The 23,903-nt window shown below is 36.2% G+C and overlaps 1 protein-coding gene across 1 annotated transcript; it reads left to right on the plus strand.

The window, feature by feature from the left end:
* Window positions 1-7,538: 7,538 nt before the first annotated feature.
* TIMM21 (translocase of inner mitochondrial membrane 21) lies at window positions 7,539-16,161 on the plus strand. Its single transcript, XM_044658097.1, has 6 exons — window positions 7,539-8,111; window positions 12,560-12,622; window positions 12,721-12,818; window positions 15,480-15,553; window positions 15,636-15,741; window positions 15,838-16,161. Exons 1-6 carry the CDS (start codon window positions 7,802-7,804, stop codon window positions 15,940-15,942), a joined length of 756 nt encoding a protein of 251 aa, XP_044514032.1. The 5' UTR covers window positions 7,539-7,801; the 3' UTR covers window positions 15,943-16,161.
* The last annotated feature ends 7,742 nt before the right edge of the window (window positions 16,162-23,903 follow it).

Genomic DNA, 23,903 nt, shown 5'->3' on the forward strand with positions numbered 1-23,903 from the left:
TAAAAATCTGTTTTCTCCTTTAAAAAGGACACTAAAAAGTCTAATTTCACTAACAGTGGCAAACTGATTTAAAATCCACATTTCCAAATTGAGTTGCAGGGCATTTATCTTCTAAACAAGTTATTAGGGGCATTCTCAATATGCTATTTATCAACGAGTTCATAGTATTTGTAATTCCTGTGGCTACTCAGAAACTGTTTTAAGAACTCAGAAAAATTTTACAATCTGAGAAATAGGAAATATGGGAAGTAATACAGCAATATGATACCCCTCTACCCTATGAGGATCTATTGACCCAGTGGGAAAGACAAGCCATTACAATGCCAATAAAAGACAAGAGGCTCATTATCTAAGAAGGATATTCTAATTGCAGTTTTAATTTAGAAGGCATTCTCATTCAAAGCCCATCTCTGCCAAGTGAGAGCTACCTCTTCTAATCTGGGAAGAGTCTTTACTTTGGTCACCTAGAACAGCTGTAAAAAGCTTAGTTTCACCCTATTCTGTCTTCTTTCTTTTCCAATACTCTCTAAGATGTATCCCAGGGGAACAAAAAAAGCTTCAAAAATAAATGAACCCAAAAATAAGAAGCAACAAGAGCAAAAACAAAAGTCACAAGGGCAAAGAAATAGATACTTCTGCACCATATCATGCAGAACTAATATACTGAAATAATCATAATCATCTTATTTACATAGCACCTACTATGTGCCAAGCACTATGCAAAGCTCTTTATAAACATGAGCTCAATGTATCCTCAAAAAATTCCTAGACAGTACATGCTACTATTATTCCCATTCCATTTTATTGTGGCAGAAGCTGAGGCAAATTAAGGTTAGGTGGCTTGCCCAAGGCCACATATCTAGCGTCCGAGGCAAGATTTTAAGTCACATCTTCCTGACTTCAGGTCCAGTGCTCTATCCACTGCTCCACCTAGCTGCCTCCTAAAAGAAGAGTTCTGTACCAAAAGGGTGTGTTGAGTGTTATATAATGATTCCCCAAAGTATCTGCTTTAGAATTTGTGATAGACAGCAGTACTTACTCATATTAAAATGCTACCAGTGGTAACAATGTGATACAGTAGAACCAGCAATGTATCTTAAATCAGAGGATATGGGTTCTAATCCCAAATCCATACTTTTATTAACTTTGTGATTTGGGAGCAAATCATTCAACCTCTCAATTTACACAATAACTAAAGTAGGGATACTTAACATTTGCACTAGTTATCTAACTCAGTTGTGGCAAAAATTAAGCAAAGATATATGTAGATCAATCAAGCAGTTATTAAGCATCTAGTATGTTTCCAGGTACTGTGATAGGTACTAGGGATACAAAGATAAAAATGAAATACTCTGTGTCCTTAAGTAATAACAAAGTATTGGGAAAGGTATGTGCACATATATACAAAATAACACAAAGCAATTTCAAGAGGAGGCCTTAACAGTGAGAGAAATAAGCAAAGTACAATCTAAATGTACATTGTTGTCAATTTTACATATTAGTAGTAGTTACTGACATGGTCAAAGTCATAAACATTTCCATCATTTATCTACACTGTCCAAGGGTAGCGCTGCTACATCCAATTACTTTTTCTCCATCCTCATTCTTCTTGACCGTTCTGCAGCATCTGACACTGGACCATGCCCTCCTAGATTCTTCTCTAGATTTTCTGCTTTCTCCTACTTCTGAGTTTTCTTTGATGAATCATGACCCATTTCCCTGCCCCTTTGCATGAATTCACCCAGAGCTCTTTCCTAAAGGCCTTTTCTCTTGTTTGTATACTTTGGCAGGGATTTCATCATAGTTGTCTTCTCTATCTTGAGCTCCATTCTGCAATCATCACACCGGCTAAACATCAAGATATGATCACCAGGTTGTTCCATAAGTAATATGTCTAAACCACAACTCGTTTTCTTCCCCCATCACCCTGCACCACAATCCAAGCCTCTAACTAATATAGTTATTTCTGGTCCAAGCAACATAATCCTTCTGGTCACCCAATTTTTTTGAATGTTGCAACCTCTGGATTATTCTTGACTCTTCCATTTCTCTCATCCTCCATGACAAATCAATTTTCAAGTTCTACTAATTTTACCCCAACTTAATTCAACAAGCACTCATTAAAAACCAACTACACACCAAGAACTTTGCAAAGTCCCTATACTCGGGGAGTATGCATTCTGGTGGGGGAAAAAAGAACAAATACACTGATTATTACAAAGTTATTTCTGGAGAAAAGAAGACGGCAACTGGGGTTGCAAGAGAATTAAAGATAGCTTTCTTATAAGAGGTGACTCTCAAACTGAGCTTTAAAGAATGACAAGGACTCTGGGAGGCAAAAATTATAAGTCAGTACATTCCAGGCATAGGGGCAGGATTTGCAACAGAACTTCAGAGACAGTAAAAGAAACATATTTTTGAATAGCAAACAGGCCAGTAGGACCACTATGAATGCAGACATCAGGAAGAAGAGTAATGTACTACAAACATGGAAAAGTAGGTTGGAGTCAGACCATACGGGACTTTAGAAAGCAAACATCAGAGGAGCTAAACGATCCCTCACCTCTAATCCATCCTCTATTTTACTCCCAAACTATTATGCCCTATATGTAATATCCTATCTATTGCCTCTTATGCATTTACCAAAGCTGTCCTATAGGCCTAAAATGCAATCTCTCTTGCTGGCTCCATCTCCTGGAATTTCAACTTTCCTTAAAGGCTGGACTCTGTTGTCACTTCCTAGACAAGTCTTTCCCTAGTGGCCCAAAAGTTGTTCTCCTATTCCTCCTCTCCTAAAGAAATTACTTTTGTCTATTTTCTTTCATCTCCAGTGGGACATAAATGTCTTGAGAGCAGAGAATGTTTGATTTCTGCCTGTGTATGTTCCACAGACTTCTCCAAACCTAGCTAGCACTGGGAAGATGCTTGCTGAATTGAATTTATATCATCTCTTAAATAAATATTCTTATGCTTTGCATACTAGGAATCATTTAAGTATTTGGATGGGTTAATTCAAGACCCTTCTTCCCCTATGTTTTAATAATATGTCAAAAAAGGATAGGCAGTAATCCCAAGTTCCTCAGCAGCCTAGACCCCTTCATATTTGGTATAGACAAAAGTACAAATGGCACAGAACTTAGTTTGGAAAAAAGGCTTTGGGGAACAGTTTCCTTTTAGACAGTCACCAGTATAAGCTTCCCTGGAGTTTGACTGATACTAAGCACAGATTTCTGGTAGCCAGGGTCTCTCTTCATCCAAGTCCAGTCAGGTTGAGATGGTGAAATTCCTTGGGCCTTACTGGAACTTTCCATTAAACAAAAAAGACGATATTTCTTCAAGTTTCCTCAAGATTTCTCCAAGAGTTCAGCAAGTGATTTGAAAGAGCTGGAAGAATAAAAAGACACTAGCCAGAGGGCCTTAACTTGGGGCCCATAAATTTGTTTAGTTTGTTGTTTTTTGGTAATTGTATTTCAATATAATCAGTTTCCTTTGTAAACCTGTTTTATTTTTATGCATTTAAAAACAATATAAGACTATTAAACTGTGCAAAACCCTTTGACCCAGCAATACCACAACTAGGTCTGTATCCCAAAGAGATTTAAAAAAAAGGAAAAGAATTTAAAATCTTTCAAATATTTACAGCAGCTCTTTTTATGGTGGCAAAGAATTGTAAATTGGGGGATGCCCATCAACTAGGGAATGGTTTAACATGATGCAGTATATGATTGTAATGTAGTACTATCACTGCTACTTGAGTAGCAGAATAGTTTTGGAAAAATCTGGGATCACATATGAATTGATGCAAAGTGAAATGAGCAGAACCAGGAGAACATTGTTCAGAGTAACAGCAATATTGGTCAACTGTGAAAGATTTAGCTACTCTAATCAATAATACAATCATCCAAGAAAATTCCTATGGGCTTATGACCAAAAAAAAACAAACAAAAAACAAAAAGCAAAAAACTGTCCACCTCCAGAAAGAGAATCTGAGTGTAGACTGAAGAATATATTTTTCATTTTATTTTCTTTACTTTTTTTTCAACGTGGGTTAACAATGAAAATATTTTGCAGGACTCCACATGTATAATTAATATATTGCTTGCCTTCTCAATGGGAAAAGGAGGGAGAGAATTTGGGAATCGAATTTTGAAAAAAATGGATTTTAAATATAATTAATATGTTTCAGAAATCAATAAAAGTAAAAATAATATGAGAAGAGGTCCACAGGTTTCAACAGACTGACAAAGAGGTCCCCAGTACCGAAAAAAAAACCAACAAAAAACACCTAAAGGTTAAGAACTTCTGCTAGATAGCTGACACGAATGAAAGAACAGACAAGCTCCCAAGAGAAGGGGTTTCTAATCTCTGATCCTCTCTTGACCTTAGTTTCCTCATCTATAAAATTGTCCTTGATGACCACCTGCAATCCCTTCAAGCTCTAAATCTAAGATCCTTATGTAACCCTACCCCAAACTCCCAATCTGGCCACACCCCTCCACTAAACCAGAAGGCGACCAAGTAGAGGTGACAGACCCCTTCCCCCAGTCCTTCTCACGCGCAAGCGTGGGGTGTGGTTCTCTTCCCCAGAGTCACGAGGTCTCAGTGGCCTAAAGGCCAACTCCAAAAGGGAGGGGCCAGTCTCTTTCCCCTCCCCCCCCTTTCCCATCCCCCTCCAGTCCTCTCTTCGTCCCCTTCCTCTCCCTTTGCCCTTCCACCCCAGCTAGGTTACCTGGGCCGCCGGAAGAAATAGGGGCCCGGAGCCCTGCCAAGGGGCGCTGGAGGGGAGGCCCAGCCAGTGTCGACGGGAGGGAGGCGTAGCTGCCACGGGATCTCCTCGGCCGCCCGCACCAGCCCCTTGCAGTGCTGCCGGAGGATCCAGCCCCGTCCGGTCGCCATGGAGACGCTAGAACGCTGGCCCGGGCGGGACGGAGCCCGAGGGTGGCCCGGAGCCCAGATGGAGGGGAGGGGCTCGTCGCCTTCCCCCTTAGGAGGAGGAGGCCGCTGCGCCAACAACCGTCCGCGACTCCACGCTCACGGCCCCCGCCCGCCGCCGCTTGCCGAAGTACTCCGGGCCCCCGCGGAAATTTCTTCCTCAGGCACCCGGCCCCATCACCGCCTGCGGCCCGGCCGTTTTCCTCCGCCCGCCGGCCCCTGGCGCATAGGTCGCTCTTGGGTACTACTAGTCGGCTAAACGGGTGGGGTAGGGTGGGATGGGGCCGGTATTATTGCCCAGTTATGAAGTTGCTGTCCCCAAGGGACCTTGGGCAAATGTATGGACAACTAAAAGAGGCCCTGGGGTAATTGATGGGGGACCGTTGGGGGAGGAGAGGGAAGGAGAGAGTCCTGACCTTTCCCGTTGTAAAACAGTCCCCTAATGAAAAAAAGACCTTACAAATGCTCAACGAAATTCCACGGAAGAGATGGAGTTTTTTAAGATTTGACGAAATCGATAACCCATTAGCTAATCTGATGGGGTAGGAGGAGGGGGGAGGGGAGGAAAGAAAACCAAATAGGCAAATAAAAGATGAATAATGTGAATACACAACAGAAAGAACATTTTTAAATTATAAGAAAGTGCTCCACACAACAATACATATTACAAAACAGAGATTTCAAAGGAAATTGATAAATGTCTAAAAAAATATAAAACACACCAAAACGTTCCCGAATGATGACGTGCCCCTGTGCTGCCAGGCTTGTGCTTCATCTTATGCGTGGATTATATCTCCCCGACATCATGTAAGCTCCTAGAGGTCAGAAACTGCTTCATCCTTGTCTTGGCACGTGATAGGGGCTTAAAAATGTCGATTCATTCAAGCATCTTTGTATGATCTCATATTCCCTCACATCCGCCCGGTAGCCTTGCCACAGTCTGGCAGTTCACTACATCTCTCCACTAAACAAGCAGATCTCCTTTATGAGGAGGAGTCTGAGGGTTTTTATGCAAATCTATATATAAGCATACAATGTTTTTGTTGTTCAGTCGTTTTCAGTGGTGTCCAACTCTTCCAGACCCTGTTTGGGACTTTCTGGCAGATACTGGAGTGGTTGCCTTTCCTTCTTTGGTGCATTTACAGATGAGGAAACTGAGGCAAACCAGGTTAAGTGACTTGCCCAGGGTCCCACAGCTAGTAAATGTCTGAGGACAGATTTGAACTCATGAAGATGAGCTGTCTGGTACTCTAAGATCCTGTGCCATTAAGCTGCCCCTAAGCAAATAACTTAAGTAAACTAAAGCAACACATTTGTTACTACTTTTCTAGTATTTTTTTAATAAAGTACTAATAAACTGTAACAATTCTTAGTAACATTTTGTCATGTATTTTTGTAAACAAGTAGATACTAATCAGTATAATTGTAAAATATTTTCATAATATTGTAATTCCTAATATGCTAAGTGTTGATAAATATATTGAAATTGGCTTAATTCAGGGCAGCAAAGTGTTGAAGTGGATAGAGCCCTAAGCCTGATATCAAGAAGACCCAGAGTTCAAATGTAATTTCAGATACTTAGTAACTCTGTGACCCTGGGCAAATCACATAAACCTGTTTGCTTTGGTTTCTTTATCTATAAAATGAACTAAAGAAGGAAATAGCAAACCATTTCAGTATTTTTGCTAAGAAAACCCTGAATGGGGTCAGGAAGACTCTGAGAGGCCTGAAATGAATGAATAACATTATCAAGAGAGTCTTTAATTTCCTGTGTGTGTTTGTGGATATATATATGTAAAGAAAATGATATTTGTAAAGATGAAGAAGCCCTAGCTTATGCTTCAGTTTCCTAGTTGGTAAACCAAGGGTTTGAGCTAAACACTCTCCATGATTTCTTCCAGCTTTTAATAGTCTATGATTATAAATTTTAAACCTGATGTCCTTGGATTGGTGTTTATGTAAATGGTTCTTGGTCTTTTGAAGTAAAAATGCTGTCAGTACAGAGTATTTAACAGAAAACTTTACTGCTAATTCATCTGCTTTGATCTGTGAAGTATATCCTGGTTTTACTGAAGTATGGGAACACCAAGACATAAATAATTTGCCCATAATCTGAAAAAAAAAATCTGTGAATGAGCAAGGATTAAGAATTAAGCCAATTTCAATTTACACAATCTTTTTAATTTAGGGTACTGAGAGATTTGCCATTTATAAATTATTAGCTATCCACACGACACTTGATTTTGTAAGAGATTTAAGGGACAACGCGGAATTAAACTGAGGAGAAGGGAGAGAAAGAAAATTTTAAACTTGCCACAATTTGTTTTAATGCATAGCCCACTCCGATACTTCAACTACGTGCAACCCATACTTCTTTCAAACCAGAGACTAAGAGGTGTCGAGGGGGTTAATTTGAGCTATATACACACACACACATTGCATTGTGGAATTTGTAGTCCGTTTTTACTTCCCTACTGCGGACAAGTCTATCAATAATGATGTCTACAAACTACTCTTCCCAGGGATCCTCGGTATTTTCCAGGAAACTTTGGAGGTACAATGGCTGGGACTGGGGGCTGGGGGGAGATGTGAAAGTCTGTGAGCGGTATGTAAAGTTGTTTCTAATAAAGTAAGGAGAAGGCAATAAAGGAAAGTAGGTAGAAGTTAATTTTTCCACAGAAATCTTAATTTTAATTAGAAATCGCTACTGCTCACATTTCTGCATGAACCTTGTGTAGTCTTCCTCCTTGTGGCTTTAGGGTCACTCACTGAAGACCACGGGAGGTGTCTGGGCTGGCGTGCAGACTATAAACTTGTACAAAGTGTTTGTGGTGGCACGTTTCTAGCCAGGGAGCCTTTTTCTCCGAACATGATTTCTACGTCTTTGCTTCGAGCTGTTTATTGTACAAACAGGCTGCATTGCCCCCCTGGGAAGCGACTGCTTTTGCTCCCGCGGGTCCCCCTTAACAAAGCCTGTCTCAGGACGTGGCCATGTTTGAGGTGGGGGCTGCTGGAGCAAAGGGAAGTTGTACTGCAGCCCAGACGCATCCTTAAGGTTACTCAGAAAGCCATCTGGACTCAGGAAAACAGTCCCCTGAAAGCAGAAGAAGAGGGCAGCAAACAAGTGTCTGTGCAGAAAAGTCAAAGAGGAGGACCTGCTCTTTCAACTTCACAGAGAGGTAATAAACATGTTACTTGTGCCTTTTAAATCAGATGTCATGTTTATAAAAATAAATAAATAAAAATTCACACAAAGATAGAACTTGAACACAACCAGAGTCATAGAAGAACGTCTTGAGCACTTCCTCAGCAAATTCTAACATGTTTAATAATATCAAAATCCTAATAAATCACCACTTACTACTTGTGTTATTTTGGTCAAGTCATTTCCTCTTTCTAGGCTTCGGTCTACTCTGTAGAGCCAGTAGTTTTAAACTTTTTTGTATATTATGTACTCCCTTTGACAGTATGGGGAAGCCTGTGCACCCATTCTCAGAATAATGGTTTTAAAAGCATCAAATAAAGTATATAGAATTACAGAGGAAATCATTGCATAGAAATAAAGATGGAATTTTTTTTCCATCCAAGTACATGAATCCCCTGAAACCTCTCCACTGACAGGACCAGTAAAATCCTTTTCATTTCTAAATTTATTTGCTCCTAATCTGCCCCATTTTGCCTGGAAAAAAAAGTAATGGGGGGGTGGGGGAACAGGAAGGCTGGTATTACCTATAGACTGAGTATCATTGGGGCAGGGGTAGGAATACTAGAACTCACCTCAAAAAAAAGAAAAAGAAAAAATATTGCCATTTAATGTTCATGTGATTATTTTAGTCATAATCAAGAAATATTTAGCAGCCACTTCTATGAGTATGAGCCCAACAATGGACTATGTTCTCTGACTGTATCAGCTTTTCCCTATCTCTATAAAGTATTCCCTGTCTATTGGAAAGTAGGACCCAAAATAATGAGTGAGTACTAGTTAATAAAGGTATTAAATAAAGTATAGCTATGACAGTTTGAAGAAAAAAGACTGTATGCTATTTGATACAGGTAAAATGGAGAAAATAGTATGAGATAGAATCATCAAGGATAGTTTTATAGAAAAAGAAGTTGGACTTGAATTGGCTCTTAAAAAATAAATACAATATGGCTAAAACCTAGCACAGGGCTTTGCAAGTAGTAAATAAAATGACTGTATTAGAGAAATAATCTAGTGTAGTGGAAAGAACTCTGGAGTTAGAGTTGCAGCACCTGGTATTGAGTTTGGGCCCTGCCACAGCTTTAAATCTGTATAATGAAGTATTATTCACTGAAAGATCAGAGGTCAATATATTATATAAACCAGGAGAATTAGCATCCAGAAGAGTTAAGAATAGCTCAAAGAGAACAAATAATTTACTTTGGGGAGTAAAGCTATATAATGTGAATATATAGTATTTGTTCCTTTACATTATCTTATTTTGTGAAAATCGAAATTTTGAATATAAACAAAGCTCACTGAAGCTTTTCTACACTTCTGAAACTTTGTTGGAAGATTGGGTGACAATCTGGGGGAAGGGGTGAGAATCTCCTGTTTGGAACAATATAGTGAACAAATATATGGTTTAGATCAGTAATGGACAAACTATTCGAGCCAGATATGGTTGCCTGAAATGCTCTATCCAACCGAGTGACATTATTCCGAATTTGACGAATACAATGAGTAGGATACAATACAATGAAACTTTAAGAGTTGCCTTAGAAACAGACTGACAGATGAGCATTTCCTTTCCTTTGGCCCTCTCTTTAAAAAGTTTGCCCGTCACTGGTTTAGATATATGATTTACCTTTAATAAAGTTGCTATACATATAATCACATCTCAGTTAAAAACCAGCACTCCCAAACTGAGAAGTATATGATCCTACTCATTAAAAAAAAAAGTCTTTGAATCAACACTAAGTATTAGTTCCAAGGTAGAAGAGTGGTAAGGTCTAGGCAGTTGGGATTCAGTGATTTACCCAGGGTGGCATAGCTAAGACATGTCTGAGGCCAAATTAATTCCAGGACCTCCTGGCTTTCTACCTGGCTCACTTTTCACTGAGTTACCTATCTACTCCAATCTTAATCATTTTTTAAAAAAAGAACAAATCAAGTATAAATTTGTTTATGGATATAATGTCAGAACATGGGTGAATTTTCAAAATCAAATGTTCTTTACACTTATTTTCCTATACCTTTGCTTCTAACAATGGCATTTGTAAGGATTAAATTAGAGGTTTGACAAAAATAAAAGAGCAGCTTTTAATAACTCAGGTTTTAATGAGAATATAGTAGAGTTGTAAATTAATATTATCCCTTTAAGCCAGAGAAGAGAAAACTTTTAGCAGCTTTTAACAATTAACAGTTTAGTTTTATTAAAATAGAGATAGTAAAAGAATATAGTAAAATGTAAATATATATATATATATATTCTATATATAATATATAAATAATAGTAAAGGAAGGAAATATAGTAAAGAGGTAGAGAAAGAAATTTTCCTAATGTCTATGCTAGTTGTCCTATAACTGCCTATAACTACTATCTAAAACTACCTATATCTACCTATAACTGCCTATAATTACCGCTAATAACAACTACCCCACAAAGTTCCAACCTAATCCAGACAATCAAAATCAATCCAATCACTGTTTAATCCAACCACAATTAGGTCTGTCATTGAAGATCAACCACCTCCCAAAAAGTTCAAGAAAGAAAAAAATCCCAAAAAAGCCAAAAGCCAAAAGGCCCTCTAAAGGCTAAAGCCATCTCAGTAAGCTCAGGCTCACCTTTTATATTCCAGCAACTAAACGCCAACCACCAACCCAACACACTCCCAGCAGCCAACTTCCCTGCAACTGCCAGCACCTAACTGTCAGCAACTGACTCCCCTCACCAACTGACACTGGCCCCTTTTATATCCCCTGCTTACCTCCCTTCCTGTCTCTCTGGTTTCTACTTCCTTTCAATGTGGGCTGGTTAATCCCTACACATCTCTATGGTAAGAGGACCTCCAGGTACCCTGTTAAATTAGAGAAATGTATTTAATCCATCCATGAGATTTTCCTAAATTTTCACAAATGATTCAGTTTGTAAACAGTATAATAAACTTTTTTATATGTTAAGAAAGTCACATGAAAAGTACAGGGCATTCACCAAATCTGTTCGTTTTATAAATCAATTGGGCTTCCCAAATTCCCCTTCCAGTTTCCATTTTTTCTTACTGAAATATATCTGTTCTATTCAATGGGGTTTGCATTACTGGAAAATTATGTCAAGCTAAGTTGTTGAAGCCAAAACTTTTTATTTCAATCTTTAGCAAACAAATTAAAAAGTTAATTTTGTCTGGTCCCTTTTTGAATAATTCATGTTGTGTTTATTCAAAAAAATAGTACATGATGGTTGAAAATTCAGAGAACTCTGGGCAAAATATTGGAGCAGTTATTATGAGAACTGCAGAAGACATTGTCTTTGCACATGGAACATGTGTGGAGACTTGGCATTTGCTTGACAACGTAGTTTTAAATAAGGCACTTTGGAGACTGACAAATTACTACCTGAAAACCAATAACTACTACCTGAAAACCAATAACTAGAAGACCTATCTTTGATACTGTTTTCCACATATATTTACATCCTCTTGAAGCAGCAGGGCCTGCATGTTTCACACATAACTCTCTTTATTTTCACCTACCTCTAACTGAAATTTAGAATTTCCCTCCATTATCTAAAAACACTCTTCTCAGAAATGGTTCGTAGGCATTATTATACTGCCAAAAGGTTCTATGACACACACAAAAATGTTAAGAACCCCTAGCCTGGAGAAACCTTTGGAAATCTGAGGTTCTTTAAAACATAGTTGGGCAAGCATCATTTGAAACATTGACTCCATCTATTTTCCATATCACTTGTTTTTCCAGTGAGAAATTTCATTTTTTTTCTGTTTTTTATTCATTTGATTTTGTTTGTTTCTTGATGTTTCATCAAGTCATTATCTTCCATTTGCCTAATTCTGATTTTTAAGAAATTATTTTCTTCAATGGGCTTTTATACCTCTTTTTTTTTTCCATTTGACCAGTTCTACTTTTTAAGGAATTGTTTTCTAAAGGGAATTTTTGCATGTCTTTTCTCTTTTTTTAGTGCTTCTTTTACCAAAACATTTACCCTTATTTCATGATTTTTCCAGTTTTTCTTCTAACTCTCTCGTTTGATTTTTAAAGTCCTTTTTTTAAAAGAACCTTTAAAAAAAAACACTGGCCCCATTTTTTAACTCTACTAGTAGTTATTATTTAGTCATTTTCATTCATATATGACTGTCCATCACCCCATTTAGGATTTTCTTGGCAAAGATACTAGAGTGGTTTACCATTTATTTTTCTAAAACATTTTACAGATGAGGAAACTGAGGTAAACTGAGTTAAGAGACTTGCCTAGAGTATCATAACTATTAAGTGTGTGAGGCCAGATTCGAACTCCAGCAGATGAGTCTTCCTGACTCAAGGCCCTGCATGCTATCTATTGTGCTACCTACTTGTTCTTGTACTAGTAGTACCAAAATTTTGTATTGACATAGTACATGTATAACTTGTGTTGTTTTCCCTTCACAGTGAAAGAAGCTGGAAGAGATTTTACCTATTTAATAGTAGTCCTTATTGGAATCAGTGTCACAGGTTGAAAAAATAGCAAGTACAATTTCTAAATTTCTCCATTTGCATGTTGCTCTAATCAGATATTATTCTATTTTCATATGATTCTCCTATGATTTCAGGTGGCCTATTCTACGTGATTTTCAAAGAACTTTTCTCATCTTCCAGTCCTAGTAAAATTTATGGAAAAGCTTTAGAAAAATGCAGATCTCATCCAGAGGTTAGTTGTTAAGATTGTTACTATATATGAACTAGAAAATAAAGTTGAGACAGTAAAGGCTGGTGGGAGGGTTGTTACCCAGGATTCTAGTAATGACTTAAAATGATTACTGCTATCCTTGGGCAACTTACCCTCCTATTTCTAAATATGATTATAATATGGTAGTTCTTCCTCTTATCCAAAGTTTCAGTTACCTAAGGTCAACTTTAAATTCCAGGGAAAGGAGGAAGATGGGAAGAGAGCTACCTCTGGATGCAAACAGACAAAAGACAGATATGCAGAAAGTGGCCAAGTGGGTAGAGTAGGGCAGAGATCTCCTCTCTCTGCTCTGGAGGTCCTCCTGTCGCTGCTGTCTGCCTGTAGCAGTAGTGTTCTCTCCTAGTGTCAATTCTACTTTCACATGGAGGATTTTTTAGGTTTGGGTTGGCTTTTTGTTTTTTGTGAGGAGCTAAGCAGCCACAGAGCTAAGAGGTAGGAACAGGGAGAGAGAGAGAGCACAGTGCTATACAGTAAAGTTAACGTAAGTGTTAAAAATTAAAATAAGAACTGTATAATTGGGTATGGTATTATCTGCAGTTTCAGACATCCACTGAGGGTCTTAAAATGTATTCACCTCAGATAAGGAAGCAACTGCTATAATGCATACCCAAAGGAAAAAATGTAATTCCATATTGGAAGCAGAGTGGTATAATGAAAAGTATACAGGGTTTAGAGTTATAAAAGAGGCAGTTGGATTGATGGTTTCTAAGATCCCTTCTGTATCTGTATTTATAATCCTATATAGGAAGCATTTTGACCCCTTCCAAGTAAAACTCAAACAAAAATTCACGCTAGTATTATAATTATTAGTAATATAAAATACATTCTTATATGTTTAAAATATGCCAAAGTATTCAACCAAGGAACATTAAATTTTTCAGGGCTCATTTCAGTGCCCAGAAGTATTATTTCACTTGATTTACTAGTGCCTGAAAAATATTAATTTGGCTTTCACTTAAAGTGCTAGATTTATTTACAGAAATTGCTTGGTCACTGGGAGGCTCTCATAATTATTAAAGTTTCAGTGAGTAACTTGCAAAAGGTATGGCATCAATAATGTCAATTAAGATATCATCAAACATGGCCAAAGATTAATACCAAGAAACTATCTTCCCTTCTCCCCCCTCCCTTCTCTTTTGTGATATTAAAAAGGGGTAGCAAGGCATCTGTGTATTTAATATGAATATATTTTTAAAACATCTTCAGATACTTCCCAGAGCATGCATAGCCAATTTTGACTTCCTGTAGGTCTCCACCTGAGTTGGAGGGTTTATATGCCTGTATGGGCCCTCTGCAAGTCCTGAAGCTGACTTCTTGCTAAAGAAATATCTCAGTAAACAGCCAGCCCAATATCCCCATCCCAAAAAATGTAATGGTATAAAGAGCTCAGAATCAAGGTATGAAAGGAGAACGCAGACCCTAGAAGTAGAATCTAATAGAAGAGTCCAGTAATATATCCTGCATTCTCAAAATACTACTTTCTTGGTCAATTGCAGGTGGTAGAAAGGGAATAAGAAAATCATACATTTAGGAGGGTCTTCTGTGTATAGAAAACCAAGTATAAATAATAAGAGTAATCATTATAAATAACTATAAAACTAGAAAGGTTGCATTATAGAACTCATCCACTTGGAGGATATTCACTGTTATTGAACAAAGCAAAAATGGATAAAATAAGAATGATATCATAGTCAGATTTTGTATAATCTGAAAGAGAGTAGGAGTAACCTGAGATTTAATCAAGAAAAAGAGTTGATAGAAATAATTATTGTTATATATTTAATCTGTTGCTCTTTAATTATATGAATAAGCATTTGCACCTGTTCCAACTTTATAGTTCTGGAACATACTTATTATAACATTATTTTTTTTAATTTATGCCAAAAACCAAGGATACTGAAGGTCCACCTCAACAAAGAGACAAGGTATTAGAGGAAATGAGAGAATATAACTAAGAGAAACGTTTTTTCACTTATTTGGATGAAACAATTTATTTTTTTCTAAGCAAGGATTTCTAACGGGATATAATTTAGAACTCTTTAAAATCTTCATAGCTGCTTCACTATGAAATTCCCATTAGAAGTACTTTTTTAAGGCATCTAGACCTACTCTGTTCTAATTATGTCAATATTAATTGATTTCTACCTTGCTCTAGCATTTGCTTTTTAAAGTATTTCATTTTAATAGCAGCTTTTATTAAACTTTGTTCCTTAAATCACATTAAAAACTCTGAGCATTTGATTTTAACATAACAAGCTGCTATTAGTATCAGCATGTCTGAACATTTTGTTTTCAGAGACTTTTTATGTTTGGTGGAGGTTGGTGAAAATAAGTTTACACTTCAAATCTGATTGAACCTTTCTAATGAAGCTATATAAAATTGTTACCCATTTTAATTCAGTGTATTGAAGTCATTAAAGAAATAAAATTAAAAATCACCCCAAAAACAAGTCTTCTCATTTCATTCAAGTTCTTTGCTTACTTTCTTAAGGCATTATGACATAATAGAATTAAGTTTACTAATTTTGGATAGAATAAATATCAAGATACCTGAAAGTAATATTTTGCATGAGAAATATCTTAAAAGCTATTTACTTTTAAGCTACTCTTTTTTTTCTATAGGTAACCAGTGTTTTTGGTGACTCCATTAAAGGTTATGGGGAAACAACAAGGCGAGGTAGAAGACAGCATGTCAGGTATAATAACTTTCTTATAATGAATTTAAGTAATCATGAAAATTAAAAACATCCAAACATGATATACTTATATCCTTGGCAGTCATATTGAATATGTAAAAGATGGACTAAAGTACATGCGTCTGAAATTCTACATTGAAGGCTCAGAACCAGGGAAACAAGGAACTGTGCATCTTGAAATGAAAGAGGTATGAAGATAACCATGGGTGAGATGTGATGCTGAATTCTTAGAAATTGACTGCTGAAAAGAATAACACCCTGAAGTATGTTTTTCCTTCTTTCAGAATCCAGAAAGTGGCAAATATGAATTTCGCTATATATTTGTGGATGTTGATGTCTATCCTAGAAGAACCATTGTTATTGAAGATAATCGATCCTTAGATAATTAACTAAAAGAATCAAATAACTCTGATATGTTCTACTATGTCACATAGCAGAGAATCACAACTCTCATGATTTTTATAGCTCCCTTTGTGAGACGATTATGAATAGGACATAAAAGTGGATATAAAATAATGAAGAATGTAAGGGGATTTGTGTGGTATTAGAATGATATTACAGATCTTCATTTGGGCAAAAAAAATGAAATAAAGTACATCTGTATTTGATTCAAGTGAATTATTATTCACAGATAGTATTTTTGCTTCATCTAGAACAATGTCATCTTTCAAATTAGTAATTTTCTTTTATTAAATTTTTATGCTGCAGAAATATGGAAGGTGAATCACAGGACTCCATACTTTTCCTTATGTTATACAACCTTATAAAAAAACTTCGAAATAAAATTAAACTTAAAAAAAAGATGTCTGAGGTAAATTATCTTGCTGTAAAATTTTCAATCTGAATTCAGTGTGAATATGAGGAAGTAACTTAGGGACACCAACCAATAATGTAGTAAAGCTGTTCAAAATTAACAGATAAAGGTTTGATGCCATGTCAGATTAAATCATAATATTCAAGTATTCCTCACATATACCAACTTCTATAATATGTACTTTTTCTTTATACAGCCAAAAGCAACCTTGGAAGTAAACAAAGTCAGTGTAAATTATAGTTCTTTTGAATATGAAAAATATATTTTGTAGGAAGGTTTTTGTTTTGTCTTGGTAGGGAATGGAAAGAGCTGACTGTTACCAAGTAGGGATAAAGATGGCTAAATTTGCTCCAAAAACCTTGGATATAGAGCAAAATGTGAGGTCCAGGTATTGGCTTTCCAGTCCCTAAGATGTTAATATATCCTTGATAAAAGAAGGAAATGCTTATTTCAAAACATATAAAAACAGACATTTACTTAAGTTTTTGCTATAAGAGAAGCAGTTTAACATGAAGAAAAATGCACTGGATTCAGAGTGAGAGGAATCCTGGGTTTGAGCACCTATATAAATACATGATTCAACCTCACTCCTCATCTATAAAATGAAAATAAAATTTATTTTTATGATCATTGTGAGAATCAAATGAGATACTATACATAGAGTACTTTGTGAAACTTCAAGTGCAAATTTAAATACTAAAGTATTATAATTCAATAATAATTGTAATTCAGCCTTTTATTAGCAATGTAGAGTATATCAAAAACTGTTAGAGTACTAGTATTTAGCATGTATATTATGCTTTAATATCTTCTCATCAATTCCAATTCATAAATCAAAAAATAGGCTAAAGGATTATTTAAGTCCTATAGGTAAAGGATGATAGAGTTTGAAACCTGTAGACGAAATTTGTGTTGACACAAATATTTAAGCATCATTTTCCCCCCATTTTCCCCTTTTATATAGCTACTGTTCTTTGGGTTACTCTAAGGAGGTCTCCTAACAGTGCCTGTAAAGATATCAAAATATCCTTGAAATTTATTTGCTATAGGCCAATAGAGTAAGATCATTAAAGACTTAGTCTGGAAATAAACTTGTGAATTATTACTTTGAGAGGGAAAAGCAATTTATAATTCTTACTGAACTCTAAAACACACACACTCTATTTAACGGAAATTCTAACAAGATTTAAATATAAATACTATGAAAATAGCTTCTATAAAGTGAGACTGTAACAACAGTGTAACCTAAATATCATTCCATTTACACATTCAAGTGAAAAAGATAAAATTAGTGAAGGAAATCAGGATAATGAAGGGATTGGAGATTATGCCCTATAAAAGGACTCATTGAAAGAACCAGATTAGGATTCTTGGCTTGTAAACTAAGTCAAGGACATCATTGTTGTCTGTCATTCAATTTTTTAGACTGTCATCTAAAAGAGGATATAGACCTGCTCTGCTTGGCCCAGAGGGAAGATCTAGGATCAATGGGCAGAAATTGCAGGAAATCAAATTTGTACATTTGCTTTGATATAAAGAAAAGGTTCCTGACAATTACATCTATGAAAAAGTAGAATATTCTGCCTCAAGGAGTAATGGGTTCTGACTTTAAGCAAAATCAGAATGACCAGTGTATAGCAATGATATAGATTGTTATTAGGATATAGATTTAACAGATGACCTCTAGAGTCACAATTCTGATGCTATATAGAAAATTCCTATTAAAGTACAGATTGGTTCCTTTCAATTTGGATTCTATGAATTAGATTATTATTATTCCCCTCAGCACTTTGGGTTGAAATGATATAAGGCTACATGGCCCAACAGCACACACACATACACACAGAAACAAAAAAGCCTGAGAGCATATAACCCCCAGAGCACAAAAAAATAGAGGAATACAAGTAGTGGAAAAGGGTAGTAGCTGCTATTTGCAATAAGAGGAAAGACCTGAGGAGCACAGACTCCTGACTCAATATTCAAGAAAAGAAGAAGAAGATGGTGAAATAGAAGCACAGGAAGCTAAAACTCTAAGAATTTTCTCAAACCAACCTTAAAATATTGCCTCAAAATGAATGCTGGAGTGACAGAACCAAAAAGGGCACAGAGTGAAGCAACTCTCCTGAGAAAACATCTTAAAAGGCAGGAAGAGAGGGCCTATTCCACTGGAGTGAGAGGGGAGTACAGTTGGCAGCAAAGCCACACCGAGAAGTAAAAGCCCCCGAACCCCCACCTACTGCCCCAGGTTCTGAACCTGGGATCAAGCCAACTTTGAGACCCCAAGACCCTCCCTAAGCCAACAGCAGAACACTCCATGTCCACCACTTGAAATTCCAGACCTCAGCATAAGTCTACAGTGACGTCCCAAGCCCTAGCTCAAGGCAGTCCACAGTACTTGGCCTATTACAAGCCTAGGAGAAGGTGAAGAGCTCCTGCTAAAGCCTGTGTTGAGGCCCCAAGCTCAGGTACAGGGTAGTCCATGATGCACCAGGCCAGTGTAAGCCCATAGTGAGGCTCCAAGACCCTGCCTAAGCCTGCAGTGAAGATCACAAACCCAGTACAATGCAGGCTTTAGTGTGTCTGGCTGGTGCTAGCCTAAGTAGAGGCCCAGAGCCCTGCCTAAGTCTGCACTGAGGCCCCAAACCCCAGGGCAAGGCAGTCTGCAGTCCACCTGGCCTGTGTATGCCCAGAGAGAGGCCCAGAGCCCCTGCCAAGGCTTAAGGTGAGGCCCTGAGCCATAGCACAAAATAGCTCCCAATTCTCTGAACCCTACAAACCATCAGCAGTCCTTAGAGGAGATTGAATCAGCAGTGCAAGGTGGCTTTCAGAGCTCTCAGGTCACAGACCAAAGGCCATCATGCCATCATGGAAGATCTGAAATATGCCAGAACTAGAACTAAGGGTAGCAGCGAGGAAAAATCGAAATTTAAGAGAGTATCCCCTCTACTCTGAGAACAGAGCCTGCCTTTAGGATAAAAGTAAAAGTCAAGAAAAAGGCTAGGAAAATGAACAAACAGAAAAAATAAAACCACCTAATCACAAAAAATTATTGTGGAGACAAAGAAGAGCAAGGCACAGACTCAGAAGGTAACAGTGAGAACAAAGCAGCTATATGCAAAGCTTCAAAGAAAAAACCGGAATTGGTTTCAGACTCTGGGAGAACTTAAAAAAGGAAGTCAGAAATCAAATAAGAGAGGCAGGAGAAAAATGGTCAAGTGAAATGAAAGTAATGTCGGAGGAAAATAACAGCTTAAAAAGAATTGGACAAATAGCTCCTTTAAAGGTAGAAGTGGCCAAATGGAAAAGGAGGTTCAAAAACTCAGAGAAAGATACTATTACTTAAAAATTAGGATTGGGCAACTAGAAGTTAACAACTTCAAGGGACATCAGGAAACAATAAAACAAAATTTAAAAAAAGGAAACATGAAATATCTCATTGTAAAAACAACTAACCTGGAAAATAGATCCAGGAAAGATTTAAAAAGCCTAGATATATTATAAGAAATTATCAAAGAAAATTGCCCTGATATTCCTGGGTATAATAGAAATGGAAAGAATCCACCAATAACCTCCTGAAATCAATCCCCAAATAACAACTCCCAGGAATATTTATAGGCAAATTCAAGAGATCAAGAATGTTATATTCTGGAAAGCAAAGGAACTAGGTTTACAACCCAGAATCACTAGCCCAGCAACACTAAGTATATACTTTTAGGAGAGGAAAATGGTCATTTAATAAAGTAAAAGATTTCCAAGCACTCCTGATGAAAAGACCATACCTAACCAGAAATTTTGATGTCCAGATACAAGATTCAAGAGATTCATTAAAAGGTAAATAAGAAAGAGAAAATTTAAGGAATTCAGTAAGTTCAAACTGTTTATATGCCTACGTGGAAAGGGGATATTTGTAACTCTTAAAATTTTTATCATTATCAGAGCAGTTAGAAGGAGTATACATAGACAAGAGGGTGTGAGAATAAGCTATTTAAGATGACATGATATGCAACAACAACAACAACAACAACAACAACAACAACAACAACAACAACAACAACAACAACAACAAAAACATCCAGGGGTGAAAAACAGGCTTGCACTGAGAGAAAAGGAAAGAGAGGTAAAATAGGGTAAATTATACCACTAAAGAGGCATGACAAAAAAAAAAACTATTACTGGAGAAGAGGATAAGGGTGGTAACCAGCAAAGCTTAAACCTTACTCTCATTGTAATTGGCTCAGAGAAGGAATAACAACCATACTAACTGGGGTATAGAATTACCCTATAGAAAAATAAGAAAGGAATAAGATAGGAGTGGGGATGGGGGAAGGGAGTAATACAAAGAAAGGGGAATTTGGAGGATGATTAAAAGCAAAACACTTATGAGAAGGTACAAAGTGAAAGGAGAGAGAAAGAGCAGGATCAAAAGGGGAAAATAAGATGGAGGGGTATACACAGTTACTAATCATAACTATGAATGTGAATGGAATGAACTCACCCATAAAACAGAAATGGATAAAAGAGTAGATTAAAAACCAGAAGGCAAAGAGACACATACGAAGTAAAAGTAAAAGGATGGAGCAGAATCTATTCTGCTTCAGCTGAAGTAAATAAAAGCAAGAGTAACAATCATGATCTCAGACAAAGTTAAAGCAAAAATAGATCAAACTAAAAGAAATAAGAAAAGAAATTGCATCTTGATAAAAAGTACTATAGACAATGAAGTAAAGTCAATCGTATAGCCTCCAAATTTCTAAAGGAAAAATTAAATAAGCTTCAGGAGGAAATTGACAGTTAAACTTAGACTAGTGAGGGAACTCAAACCTCCCCTCTCATAACTAGATAAATCAACCTAAATAAATAAATAAGAAAGAAGTAAAGGAAATGAATGAATTTTAGAAAAGTCAGATTTAACACATCTCTGGAGAAAACTGAATAGAGATAAAAAGTAATATATATTATTTTTAGCAGTACATGATACCTACAAAAAAATATGATGTAAGAAACTTAATCAAAGGCAGAAATAATAAAATGCATCCTTTTCAGATAATAATAAAATAAAAGTTATAAAGGTTCCTGAAAGAAAAATTAAAAATTAAACTAAATAATTCTAATTAAGGGGTGGGTCAAAGAACAAATTATGAAAACTAATTTTATTAAAGAGAATGAAAATAAGGAGACAACATTTCCAAATTTATGGGATACAGTTAAAGCAGTACATAGAGGAAATTTTATATCTCTGAACACCTACATCAATAAAATAGAGAAAAAGCAGATCAATGAACTGGACATGCAACTAAAAAAAAATTTTTTTTGAAACCCTTATCTTCTGTCTTGGAGCCAATAGTATGTATTGGCTCCAAGGCAGAAGAGTGGTAAGGGGTAGGCAATGGGGATCAAATGATTTGCCCAGGGTCACACAGCTGGGAAATGTCTGAGGCCAGATTTGAACATAGGACCTCCTGTCTCTAGGCCTGGCTCTCAATCCATTGAGCTACCCAGCTGCCCCCACAACTAAAAAATTTTAAAAAGGAAAAATTAAAAGTTCTCTAAGGGTAAATTGGAAATCCTAAAAATCAAAGGAAAAATTAATAAAATTGAAAATCTGAGAAATATTGAACTAATAAATAAGACTAGGAGTTGGTTTTATGAAAAAAATATAAAATAGATATAGCAATGGTTAATTTGATTTTTAAAAGGAAAGAAGAAAATCAAATTATTAGTATCAAAAATGAAATAGGCAAATTCACTACCACTGAAGAGGAAATTAAAGAAATCATTAGGAGCTATTTTGTCTAATTATATGACAATAAATCTGACAATCTAGGTAAAATGGATGAATATTAACAAATATATAAATTGCCCAGATTAGCAAAAAGGAAATAGAATCCTTAAATCATCCCATATCAGGAAAACTAATTGAACAAACCATCAATGAACTCCCTAAGAAAAAATTCCCAGGACCAGATGGAGTCACAAATGTATTCTATCAAACAAACTAATCCTAATACTATAAAAAATAATTGGCAAAATAGGCAAAGGAGGAGTCTTACCAAATTATTTTTATGACACAAATATAATGCTGATACCTAACACCAGGAAGACCAAAAAGAGACAAAGAAAATTACAGACTAATTTCCTTAATGAATATTGTTGCAAAAATCTTAAATGAAATAGTAGCAGAGACTATAGTGATATATCACAAGAACCATTCACTATGACCAGGTGGGATTTATACCAGAAATGCAAGGCTGATTTAATGTTAGCAAAACGATCAACATAAATGACTATATTAATAATCCAACTAACAGAAATCACATAATTATCTCAATAAATACAGAAATAGTCTTCAACAACATATAAGACCCATTTTTATTAAAAACACTAAAAAGCATAGGAATAAATGGACCTTTCCTTAAAATGATAAATACTATTTATCTAAAACCATTTGCAAGTATCATCTGCAGTAGGAATAAATTAAGAAGTTTTCACAATAAGATCAGGTGTGAAGCAATGATAATCATTATCACCACTACTATTTAATATTGTACTAGAAATATTAACTTTGGCAATAAGAGAAAAAAATAAATTGAACGAGTTAAAGTAGGCAATGAGAAAACTAAACTATCACTCTGCAGATGATATGCAGATATACTTAAAGAATCCTAGAGAATTAACTGAAAAAAATAGTTTAAATAATTAATAGCTTTAACAAATTTGCAGGATAAAAAATAAACTCACATAAATTATCAACATTTTTATGTATTTCCAACAAAGTCCAGCAGAAAGAGAAAGAGAAGCTCCATTTAAAATAGCTCTAGGGGCAGCTGGGTAGCTCAGTGGATTGAGAGCCAGGCCTAGAGACAGGAGGTCCTAGGTTCAAATCTGACCTCAGACACTTCCCAGCTGTGTGACCCTGGGCAAGTCACTTGACCCCCATTACCTACCCTTACCACTCTTCCACCAAGGAGATAATACATAGAAGTTAAGGGCTTAAAAAAAAATAAAATAAAATAGCTCTAGACAATATAAAATACTTGGGAATGTACTTGCCAAGACAAACACAGGACTTATATGAACAAAATTACAAAACAGTTTTCACACAAATAAAGTCAGATCTAAATAACTGGAAAAAGTAATTGCTCTAGATAGGCTGAGCTAATATAATAAAAATAAGAGTTCTACCTAAGTTAATTTACTTATTCAGGACCATACCAATTAAATTATCAAATAATTATATTTTAGAACTAGAAAAAATTATAAAATTCATCTGGATGAACAAAAGATCAAGAATATCAAGAAATTAATAGGGAAAAATGTGAAGGATGGTGGCCTAGCAATACCAAATCTCAAACTGCATGACAAAGCAGTAATCATCAAAACATCTTGTACTTGCTAAAAAAATAGACTGATGGATCAGTGGACTAGCTTAGGGGTAAAAGACATTAGTAACCTAGTGTCTGATAAACCCAAAGATCCCAGCTTTGGGGATAAGAACTCACTTTTTGGCAAAAACTGGTGGGAAAACTGGAAAACAGT

Source organism: Gracilinanus agilis, chromosome 1 (assembly GCF_016433145.1).
Source record: "Gracilinanus agilis isolate LMUSP501 chromosome 1, AgileGrace, whole genome shotgun sequence".
Taxonomy (NCBI): Eukaryota; Metazoa; Chordata; class Mammalia; order Didelphimorphia; family Didelphidae; genus Gracilinanus; species Gracilinanus agilis.

What these genes read in the sequence shown, in the direction of transcription:
- TIMM21 (XM_044658097.1), top strand. Translation starts at nt 7,802, where the DNA reads ATGATTTCTACGTCTTTGCTTCGAGCTGTTTATTGTACAAACAGGCTG. An exon ending in GGTAGAAGACAGCATGTCAG is followed by an intron (nt 15,554 to 15,635) that starts GTATAATAACTT and finishes TATCCTTGGCAG; the next exon opens with TCATATTGAATATGTAAAAG. An exon ending in TGCATCTTGAAATGAAAGAG is followed by an intron (nt 15,742 to 15,837) that starts GTATGAAGATAA and finishes TCCTTCTTTCAG; the next exon opens with AATCCAGAAAGTGGCAAATA.